Source organism: Pelmatolapia mariae, unplaced genomic scaffold (genome assembly GCF_036321145.2).
Source record: "Pelmatolapia mariae isolate MD_Pm_ZW unplaced genomic scaffold, Pm_UMD_F_2 NODE_ptg000668l+_length_40823_cov_1, whole genome shotgun sequence".
In the NCBI taxonomy this organism is placed as follows: domain Eukaryota; kingdom Metazoa; phylum Chordata; class Actinopteri; order Cichliformes; family Cichlidae; genus Pelmatolapia; species Pelmatolapia mariae.
The window spans coordinates 28202-40159 of record NW_027052349.1 but is presented as its reverse complement, the minus strand read 5'-3'; the positions used below and the strand labels follow the sequence as shown (position 1 = coordinate 40159).

At 46.7% G+C, this 11958-nt stretch overlaps 1 protein-coding gene across 1 annotated transcript; it reads left to right on the top strand.

The window, feature by feature from the left end:
• The first annotated feature begins 6372 nt into the window (after positions 1-6372).
• LOC134623463 (nociceptin receptor-like) lies at positions 6373-11418 on the top strand. The gene is made up of 2 exons (XM_063468599.1): positions 6373-6658; positions 10870-11418. The coding sequence occupies exons 1-2, from the start codon at positions 6373-6375 to the stop codon at positions 11415-11417; spliced, it is 834 nt and encodes a 277-aa protein (XP_063324669.1). The 3' UTR covers position 11418.
• Positions 11419-11958: the final 540 nt, after the last annotated feature.

Sequence of the window (11958 nt, the reverse complement as noted above, 5' to 3'; positions counted from 1 at the left end):
GAAAGACAGCAGAAAAAGAGAGAGAGCGAGTTTTGAGATGTGAGAGATTTGTGACGTTTAGCGTGTTTGGAGTGTGTAGTTAATGTGTTGTCTTGTGTAGTTAGTGTGTAGTGTTGTGGATAGTTTTGTGTTGTGTGTCAGAACAATGAGGCGACTGCTGTCTCCAGGTAGAAACAGGAGTGATACACCTGCTGCTGTCAGACCTGCAGGTATCAGCTGTGATGTTCTCCTTTATAGTGGACAGAAATATTTGGAGTGGCACAAATAATTTGTGTGGCATCTTATTGATGCAGAACAGCTGATTGTTCTGTAAATAGTTTGAAATGGTTATTTAAAAAAAGGGTAAAAGGTAAATGGCTGCAAATAACTTTGTTGTTTGGAAAACTTGTGCATAGGATTTTAAAATTCACAATTTATATTTGCATTTAAAGTTATGAAATATGATTCAATAAACATGTTTGTAGTTGTTACAGTAAAAAATATAACTTTTTCTACTCGCATTTTATGTTTTTTGTCTGATTTTAGATCAATTGTGTTAATACAGTCAAAATGAAAACATAACTGTAAATTCAGACACGTGAGGTTGTGCTGAAAAGGATGATACCAAACAAGGCAAAGGAAATAGTTTTTAAAGGTGAAATGTGGAGGAAACATCAAAAGTGGTTAAAAATGGCCAATTATACCCTGGACCCCAGAGGGTTAAACTATTTTTTTAAGTAATGCAATAGTTATTTTTCAAGTAATTAATTACTTTTTGAATCTTGTAACTCAGTTACTAACTCAGTTACTTTTTTGAAGAAGTAACTAGTAACTATAATTAATTACTTTTTTTAAAGTAACTTGCCCAACACTGTTAATGACTAACCTGGTATTGTGGATGGATTATCTCAGTTGTTCTCCTGACTGAAGTTTGGTCCGTTTACAGCATCCTGCCATGCGATTGCATTTGTCCCTAACCATCGGGAACCCTCACGTTAACTTTTATAGAGTGGAAAAAAGTTAGCGTCCATCCTCCAGCTTATGTTATGTTATGCTAACATAGCTGTGTCGCTAGCTACCACGTAGCACATCATTATATACCAGCTAGCCCAACTTCAGTAACCCTACAAACGTCACTGCTGTTTAGTTTTCTGTCTTCATTTATGTTGGAAGTGACAGCAGAGCTGTACGTTTGAATTTTTTCAGAAATCTCTCAGTCAGAACATGCTATATCATGTTTAGGTGGAAGCTAGCGAGCTAACTTCCTGCTAACTTCTAACTCCGTTAAATGTAATAAATCCTGTTTTCATGGATGCCTGGATGTTAAACTTAATTGTTACACCTGGTAAAGCAGCAACACTGATCATTTTGTTAAAGATGAAAGAATTTAGACAGTTTTTAACGCTCAGTGATGCTGCAGTGTTAGTTTGACTCTGGGACGTGAAGCTGACGGAGTTTAGGACCCAGATTACTAAGTTCATTTAGTCAGTCGTGAGTTTATTCTATATTGCCGAGGTTGTCCTGTCATAGCTCCTTGGTTATTAGCTTCCCCTTGTCTCTCTGCCCTCTGTGTGTCTCTGTCTGTTTGTCTCTGTTTATGTGTGTGTCCTTTTATGTTCTTTCCCTTTTCTGTTCCTATGTTCTCCTCTTTATGTTTTATCCCGTGTTTCCCAGCCCATCATGTCTCTCGCCGCTCTCTCCCTCGCCCTCTTAGTGGAGTCTGTGTTTTGTCCCCTTACCTGTTTCCGTGTTCCTGTCCTTGTGTTCCATCCCATCTCCGCAGTCTTCATGTGATCCAAGTCCTGTTGTCACAGCGTACGGCTCATTATGTTTCCTGTTTTATTTTGACAGTCTCGTGTTCATTGTTCAGTGTGTTTAGTTTTGCTTCCCTGTGGTGTCGCGTTCATTTGTGTTGGCTGTGTTTCCCGTGGGAGATCGTGTTTGCCAGCCTGTGTGTATCCGTGTGTTTGTTTAGGTTTCAGTATTCCCAGTTTAGGTTAGTTTTGTTTTTCTTTGATGTTCCAACAATAAAGTTGTGTGTTTGTGTCAAGTCCTGCCTGACATTTGGGTTCAATCCTGCCTGCTCCACACACAGTTCATGACATATTTGCTCATTCATGTGTGCAAGAAGAGAAGTTCTGGAAGTCCTGGAGGGTTGATGTGTCGGGGCTAATGATTCCTGTTGATTTGTTTAATCATAAAAACTTGTGAGACAGTCTTAGAAACAGGCGACGGTTTAAATTAAAATGACATGATTTCAAAGCGCAGGTTGATTGGTTACTGGGCTGAAGAGTTACCTCTGAGTCTTGCAAACATCCAAACAAATGCAGAAAGCGTTGAATGAGCATTTACTTTATTTATGTTTATTGTGTGAACTCTAAAACAGCTCGTTGGAAAGCTTTAAAGGAAATCCCAGTCTGATGGTTAGGAATTCTGATCAGAGGCTCTGGCTGAGCGTGAGCAATTCAATTCAATTCAATTCAATTTTATTTATATAGCACCAAATCACAACAGCAGTCACCTCAAGGCGCTTTATATTGTACAGTAGATACAGAGAAAAACCCAACAATCATACGACCCCCTATGAGCAAGCACTTTGGCGACAGTGGGAAGGAAAAACTCCCTTTTAACAGGAAGAAACCTCCAGCAGAACCAGGCTCAGGGAGGGGCGGGGCCATCTGCTGCGACCAGTTGGGGTGAGAGAAGGAAGACAGGATAAAGACATGCTGTGGAAGAGAGACAGAGATTAATAACAGGTATGATTCAATGCAGAGAGGTCTATTAACACATAGTGAGTGAAGAAGGTGACTGGGGTGTGAACAGATTCTGCAAATGAGCTGAAAAAATGCAACAAGGGCCACTGAGCACGTGCTAGAGGACACAGAGCTCTGCTCTTATTGGTGCACAGACTCGGTTTACCCATTTACAGCAGAGCGCCAACGGGCCGCCGCTGAGCAGCCTGTAGGACAGTTAAACCATTGTCTTCATCCTTTCTGTTCTTGTCAGCAGGTCCTGGCTTTAAATTACAAACCAGGACATGAAGCCTTGTTTCTGCTCCAGATGTTCAAATGTATGAAACGGTTGGAAAGTTTACTTGTTTGCCACAGCGCCTATCTGCTCTCAGCCGCTGCTCTTCATTCCTCTCCATATACACCCGTCGGTTTCTGCTAAATGCCTCCACCTGCTCCTTCTCTGCACTCTGAGCCCGCTCAGGCACTCATATCTGGTGATGTAAGTCACACGCGTTCATATTTATAAACTCATATCAATGAACAATCCTGCAGGCCTGTGTGAGAGTGAGGAGGAGTGCAGCTGAAGCTCAAACATAAACGTTTGTCTCCTAAAAAGGTCAAAATATCCAGAGAATGCTGCTCAGTGCAGTCGCACGCACAAAAAGATGCTTTTCTCCATCTAAAGGCATTTACACACCGACCCTGAACGCAGACTCACACAGACCAACACAGACTCACAGAGACAAACACAGACCAACACAGACTCACAGAGACCAACACAGACTCACACAGACCAACACAGACTCACAGAGACCAACACAGACTCACACAGACTCACACAGACAAACACAGACCAACACAGACTCACACAGACCAACACAGACCAACACAGACTCACAAAGACCAACACAGACTCACACAGACCAACACAGACTCACAGAGACCAACACAGACTCACACAGACTCACACGGACCAACACAGACCAACACAGACTCACACAGACCAACACAGACTCACAAAGACCAACACAGACTCACACGGACCAACACAGACCAACACAGACCAACACAGACTCACAAAGACTCACACGGACCAACACAGACTCACACAGACTCACACAGACCAACACGGACCAACACGGACTCACACAGACCAACACAGACTCACACAGACTCACACAGACCAACACAGACTCACACAGACCAACACAGACTCACACAGACTCACACAGACCAACACGGACTCACACAGACCAACACAGACTCACAAAGACTCACACGGACCAACACAGACTCACACAGACTCACACAGACCAACACGGACTCACACAGACCAACACAGACTCACACAGACTCACACAGACCAACACAGACTCACACAGACTCACACAGACCAACACGGACTCACACAGACCAACACGGACTCACACGGACCAACACGGACTAACACAGACCAACACAGACTCACACGGACTCACACGGACTCACACGGACCAACACGGACTCACACGGACCAACACGGACTAACACAGACCAACACAGACTCACACGGACTCACACAGACTCACACAGACCAACACAGACTCACACAGACTCACACAGACCAGCACAGACCAACACAGACTCACACAGACCAACGCAGACTCACACAGACTCACACGGACTCACACAGACCAGCACGGACTCACACAGACCAACACGGACTAACACAGACCAACACAGACTCACACGGACTCACACAGACTCACACGGACCAACACAGACTCACACAGACCAACACAGACTCACACAGACTCACACAGACCAACACGGACTCACACAGACCAACACAGAATCACACAGACTCACACAGACCAACACAGACTCACACAGACTCACACAGATCAACACAGACTCACACAGACCAACACAGACTCACACAGACTCACAAAGACTCACACGGACCAACACAGACTCACACAGACCAACACGGACCAACACGGACTCACACAGACCAACACAGACTCACACAGACTCACACAGACCAACACGGACTCACACAGACCAACACAGACTCACACAGACTCACACAGACCAACACAGACTCACACAGACCAACACGGACTCACACAGACCAACACGGACTAACACAGACCAACACAGACTCACACGGACTCACACAGACTCACACGGACCAACACAGACTCACACAGACCAACACAGACTCACACAGACTCACACAGACCAACACGGACTCACACAGACCAACACAGAATCACACAGACTCACACAGACCAACACAGACTCACACAGACTCACACAGATCAACACAGACTCACACAGACCAACACAGACTCACACAGACTCACAGACTCACACAGACCAACACAGACTCACACAGACTCACACAGACCAACACAGACTCACACAGACCAACACAGACTCACACAGACCAACACAGACTCACACAGACTCACACAGATCAACACAGACTCACACAGACTCTTTCGGCTCACCTGTACTCACCTGTGTCTTCCACTTCCTGTTTGTGTTCCGTGTCGATAACATGCTGTCCCCAATCAGGAATTCTGCTCCCAGAGATCTAGCAACAAAGCGGCGTCAGACACTGACTGTGATTGGTGGACTCTGCTGTTCTCTATGAGTCAGCTGATCCTGACCAGGTGTGTCAGCTGACACCAGGTCAGCCTGTAGCCGCCATGAGGAACGACGGCTAAGGAGCTCTGAGCCCACGCTCAAGTCTGCTGCTCATATCTTCCGTTTTGTTCTTGTGGTCGCTGCTCAAAGCTCGTGGTCACAGGTGAGAGCAGGAACATGGATGAAGCCAGGTGAGAGGGAGGTTGCCCCTCCCCTGAAAAAATTTATTTTTCTGCAGTTGGTTTTGGCGTGTTTGCAGGGTGAGCTGATGAAAGGCGTTCAGCTTTATAAAATCCATCCTTAAAACAGTTTCTGTGCACGCCGCTCTCTTTGTTCGCCGTGACTCGCTGATTCGAATCGATGCTGGAACTTTTCTGACATTTATTAATCGTTGGGACACGTGGCCACACGCAGCACACTTATTAGCTGCTGAATGGAGCGATGCGCCGCAGCAGAGAGATCCGGAGTGCGGCAGCTCCTTATTGATCGGCCTGCAGCGACGGCCTAATCCCATCATCGCTTTTATTAGTCTGAGCTACATCTGCACCGCCTCCTCTGCCGCCTTCTTCTCCTCTTCGTTGCCTGTTTCTCCTCCTCTGTTCAGCTTTGCTCTGATTCGTTTTCGTCCTGTTTTCATCCTCTTCCTCACCTGTCGGCTTCAATCACTAAACATTTCTCCTTCCCATCTCTCTTTCATCTCTCGTAAGTTTATTCTTCTTTATTCTCATCTGTTTAGTTTTACTTCCAGTTTAAATCTTTGTCTTTATCCCCTCCTGCGTTTAATTTCAAACTCCTCCTGTCTCACATCTTCGATCCCATCCTCCTTCTCCATCTGCTTTCCTTCTTCCTGTGTAATTCCACCTCGTTGACCTGCTCTTGGAGCTTCGCTGTGCTCCTCTTCCTCTTCTGTCTCCTCCAAACAAACAGAGGGTCGAGCAGCCTCAAAGCTGACGGCTGCAGGCGCCGTCACAGCTCGCTGCTCGCAGTAATTGGGGTCAAAAGCCTTGCACAAGGACAGGGCGGCAGGATGGAGGCCAGAATCAGCAGCTCCCTGCTGTCAGACCGATCCATCCAAAACAACACGCCGACAGGTGCTGCAGACTCTTCAGAGGGTGGAGTTACCGCAGCATCCACAAACACAGAAAGGTGGGTGGAGCTTCAGTCACATGCCCCGCTGGTTTGTGATGTTTTACTGCTGCCACCATCTTGGTTCAGAGACGAAAAGAGCAACACGGTGTTAGCCAATCAGCGTGCAGTTTCATACCGCCAATCGATGATGACTGAGCGTGAAGTCATCAGCACTGATTACGGAGGTTCTGTTTCACATACACTTCTACAGGGAGACTTATCGCCATCTGGTGGCCATCAGATAGGATTTTGCCAGAGGTGCTTCTGCGTGGCGTTGTTTTCCGGAAACCATCAAGTTTTTATGACATGGATAATACGAAACATCACGGCACATTTGTTCGTCTCCCGAGGAGGACAGCCACGGTCCAGATGAAAGACGAGAAAACTTGAGCAAGTATTGGCTGCGGTTGTGACTTCTTCTGCTTATACAGCAGCACTGATTTCGTATTTGTATTGTCTGAATGGCGACACCTGTGGTTCAGGAGAATACTGCAGCACCTTAACAGCGAGCATAAATAGAAGTGACCGTGTGATGATGTTACAGACCCAACGTGACCAGTGGGGAGGGTTTACTGAGGACGTGCTACCTGCAGAAATACTCTGAGCTGTAGTATACAGTACCCTATTTACTAGTACTGTAGTATCTGGTACAGAGTAGAGAGACAAACAGATCACAACATCTGGATCTTCAGACCTGACACTGATGCTGTTCTCTATGAAGATCACAGCTTTCCACTTTGATAGTTTAACCTGATTTTTGCTTTTTTACGGCACTAAAGGAGAAAAACTGGGATGACGTGGAATTATCTGAGTCCTAACACGTGGCAGGTTTGGACCAAAGACTGAACAGCGATCAGGCTTCTTGGGTTTTCTGTCTGCAAGCTTCCACCTGTCAAACATCGTCACGCGGAGGTTTGGACCGAGCTGCACAGGTGGGAATTTAACTGCTCTCGCGTGTTCAGGTGGCAGCACATCAAGAGCCAATCACAGCGAAGCTACAGGTCCCGTACTGTGGAACAAAGAAAGGAGAAAGCGATGAGGGAACGCGCAAGGAAGGCTGTTTCACTCTGAGCGAGAGACAATCAGAGGTTGACACGACGATATCAATATATCACTTAAATTAAAACTGACAGAAATAGTGAAGGAATCAGGATCAGACGTGAGGCGCTGCCGACAGAAGCAGAAGAGGTCACGTGAACGAGATTGTAGGGTGGTTTGTGGGCGGAGCTAGAGTGGTGTGTTTAAACTCAGCATTATTTAGGCTTAAAAATCTCCATAGTCTTGTCAGCGACATAGAGTGCTGAGACTATGTGTGATGCACTGATGGGTGAACGCTCGAGCAGACGCAGACCCTCTCTACTCTAAAGCACCTGGAGGCGACTGCTGTTGTGATTTGGTTCAACTGAAGTCAATCTTCTGTCTCCGTCTCTTGAACTGAAAGATAAGATAAGATACATCAGGTCCAAACTGGGGTGGGCGAGGTCAACCCAACATCAGGTCCAAACTGGGGTGGGCGGGGTCAACCCACTAAGTCACATTTAAAAATGTGAGACATGTCCAAAGAGCCGTCACTTAGTAACAAAGAGCCGTTACTAAGTGAGTGCAGGCTGACCTTTTCCAGAACTGCGACACACTGCAGCGGTGTCTCTGAGATTTCCACCAATCACAGACCGAAGAGTAGACCTGTCCACCGTCACATGACCTCTGAGCACACTCGGCTTGTTCTGCACTATGTTGGCACTTTGTCTTAGTAACTGACACACACACATCTAGGAGACCCACAGATGTGGGCATGATGGGAAATCATCCCCATGTAGTGCCCCAGTCCTGGGTCTCTAAGGCTGCACTGTCCTCGGGCGTGAGGACGTGGTCATTAGTTTAGGGTCTTCCAGTGTGAATGAACTTTGACCCTCCGTCGTTTAAACCTTTTCCTGTGTGCAGAACTCACACACCTCTGTAGGTGATCAGTGCTCTCCTCTGCTCACTGCAGCGCTTCATTTTTACTGAGACACATTCACGTCGGGTTTAGAAATGGAGAAGCATGTTGCTGCACATCTTCTAACACCTGTTAAAAGACTTTAACAGGTGTTAAAGTCTTTTAACAGAGAGACGAGTGTTGGAGACCCAAACAGAGAGAACTGCAGTAGTCCAGTCTAGAGGTGATCAATACGTTTGTCCAGGTCTTTAGGAGGAAGATAAGACATCGCTTTGGCAATTTCACCTAACTGATGAAAACTGTTTTTCACAGCTTGGTTCTCTCATTTAAAGAGCCGTCTAAAGACACTCTGAGATTTCTAACAGTCTGAGAATGATGACAAGCGAGAGGACCGAGGGTCTGAGTTAGCTCATCCAAAGGGGCGTGGCCTCCAAAAACAATCAGTTCAGTCTGGTTTTTGTTTAGTGTGAGAAAACTCCGTGTTAACAGCTTTAACATCATGTAGACGGTTAAGCAGAGGCTGCAGTGGGACATAATTGGAAGTGTGTGTGGTTATTGCTCTCGCTGGCTGAATCGCTGTCATGGCTCTGCAGAGTTTGCTGTGACTTTTTCTTAGGACATTTTCTCAGGGACGGCTGAATTAATGGTGACAGGAAGTGTTTCTGCTAACTGTGCAGTGTGAAAATGGTTAGGAATTAGAAACAAAGTGGTGCTCCTGTAGTTAAAAGTAGGTTGTAATTAGTGTGAAGTGGCGCTCGACTGTAAAATGCTCTTAATTCATTACAAACACACTTGTTGGATCAGGACCCGTCTGATTGGTGCAGAGCTCGGCTGTGGCTCGTGCTCCTGCACTCAGGCCTCAGTAATAAAAAGATCTGCCTGTAATCTGCATTCTTCAAGGATATTAATAAAACATCAAAGCTAATGTCAGCAAACTTACCTGCCAACAGGTAATCAATCGTTTTTAGGCCCGTTTGTGGCGTCTTTGGTGAATCGATGGCAGGCTCGGACCTCGTCTGAGCAGGAACAGAGTCAGGCGCTGCCCCTGACTCCTCCCAGCACTTTAACACTAAACCCTGTCAAAGTTCTAGATGAACATGACCGTGTCCGCTTTGGTCTGAGTATCTTAATCTCAGTAAAGACCTTCACTGGGTGCGAGCAGGACGAGTCCATCAGAGGAACAGCTCGGACTCAGAGAGGCTGAGATGGTTTGCACATGTGTGGAGGAGGGAGGGTGGAGGATGAATATGGAGCTGCCGGGCAGAAGGAGAAGAGGAAGACCTTTATTTAATGGACAGGTCAGTTAATCGAGGTTGATTGGTAACTGTGGTCACATGACTCGATTCCGGTATGAAACGTTGGGTTTCTGGAAGGAATTTTTTCCGATCTTTGTGAGTTTGGGCTCTTCCTCCAAATGAAGGATGAGCTGTGGTCATCGTTCTCAGTGCTGGACTTAAAAGACTAGTATGTGAACTCAGGTCTAAGCTGAGTCTTTAAGGTGCAGTTTTCAGTTATTTAGTGAATGCAGGTGATGAAGGTGAACTGATGAGGGTGCGCTGCAATCAGGTATCTGACCTGCTGAAGAAGGTCGGAGCTGTTTTAAGGTGCAGTTGTGAACCGTGGCTGTTTCTTGCTGTAATGTCCCACAGACATACCTGTGTTTGATTCTGAAGTGTGTTGGTTTTGGATTTTCAGGTGTTTGCGGTGAACTTTTGTTCTTTTTCCTTCTGGTGTCTCTTTTGTAGAAAGTGACCTGCCCGTTGGGTTGTGGAATAACTCTGCAGTCATTACTTTCTTATCTCTCCATGGGCTCAGACACATTTATCTTCCTGTCTGCCTTCTCCAGCTGCAGACTGTATTATGATTAAACTGATTAAACCAGCTGACTCTCCTGTCACTGCTCATTCATACATTCATACCTTGTCTCCTTTGCACCTCCCATTTTTCTTTTCGCTTTTATGTGCCTGTTTCTGTTATTAGCATACTAATTAGCATTTTTAATAAGCACATTAATATGCAGATATCAGGAACGTTGTTCCCTGTAGGTTCTCTTCCATCCTGCCCGGCTGCATTGCAAATGAGTAGCTGGAGGTTTACTCCTCTCTGAGTGCAGGACTGTGGATCCTTGAACTAAAACTGGAGCAAACATCCAATCAAAAGCAGTCTAACACACACGATTCTCCACCAGGAACTCATGAGGACAAAGCGCTGCCGTCCACTCGACGTCACTGTGAACTCATAAAATCACGTTATTCAAAACAAACCCTGCCGTGTACTTCTCTATTTGAAAGTGTAACTTGTCACACTAACATATTCCACCTTTAATAGAACAACATCAGCCACTGTCCTTGACATTCATGCCAACAACACATACACCGACCAACCTACATCTCCCCACTGCCCTCCCCCTTTTTCTCCCGTATTTAATACTTCTTCTTTATTTCTCTTTTGAACTTGTAGGTTTGGAGTGCATAGTGGCTCTGCCCGAGCCAAAGAGCCACTGGGATCCCGTCTTTGGTACCTGTGTCTTCGTCTTCTCCTTCCTCATCCCTGTGGCCATCATCAGCATCTGCTACAGCCTGATGGTCAAACGCCTGCGCAGCGTCCGTATCCTGTCTGGCTCCAAGGAAAAGGACCGAAACCTGCGGCGCATCACCAGGATGGTTCTGGTGGTGGTGGCGGCATTTGTGGTGTGTTGGACCCCGATCCAAATCATGGTCCTGGCTCAGTTTCTGGGCTTCAACCTGAGTAGCCTATTCACAGTGGTCCTCATGCACTTCTGCATCGCGCTAGGCTACGTCAACAGCAGCTTGAATCCCGTGCTCTACGCCTTCCTCGATGAAAACTTCAAGCGCTGCTTCCGAGAGTTCTGCCACCCGTCTCCATTCCGCCTCGACCCCCAGCAGTCTGGCAGGATGAGGAGCATCGCCAGGGAGGTGGCGGCCGCCTACAGCTGCAAAGCCGGAGATGGCGGGGGACTGGGGGGAGGGACGCCGAATCCGGCATGACTAGGCGTGGAGCTCCCCTTGGTGGGGGTGGACCCCCCACAGAGGGGAGAGACCCATGGAACTGGGAACTCCAACACAGAATTGACTCAGATTACAGCTCTCTAGCGGCACGAGCCCTCCCGCCCCCCAACGAGGAGACTGGCCTGGGGCGGGGGGGAGGGCGACAAGGAGGATGAGTTTGAAAGGAAAAGGATTTAGGGACAGACGGAGGGGATGTGGGGACAAGTTTAGAGTGAAGAGTAGCAGAGATGTCCGATGCCCAGACTCGTGTTTTGAAACTTTATGCGATAAGACGGGTACATAAAATACTTTGAAACAGCTCTCTGGCCTCTGGAAAAAATCTCACCCGGCTTCAAGAGAGGCGATAAATATTCATTCGAGCTCCAAAACAACAGCCTTGTGAAAAGAAACTGGATGTGTGGCGTCCCTGGAGTGATGACTCTGTGACGAGAAGGCAGGAAGTGAAGTGAATGTATGAAAATCAGGAGGAGTTTAACAGGAGCTGCCGATGCCAAATCAGAAACTATGATGCTTTTACAAT

What these genes read in the sequence shown, in the direction of transcription:
- LOC134623463 (XM_063468599.1), top strand. Translation starts at nt 6,373, where the DNA reads ATGGAGGCCAGAATCAGCAGCTCCCTGCTGTCAGACCGATCCATCCAA. An exon ending in CATCAGCACTGATTACGGAG is followed by an intron (nt 6,659 to 10,869) that starts GTTCTGTTTCAC and finishes TTGAACTTGTAG; the next exon opens with GTTTGGAGTGCATAGTGGCT.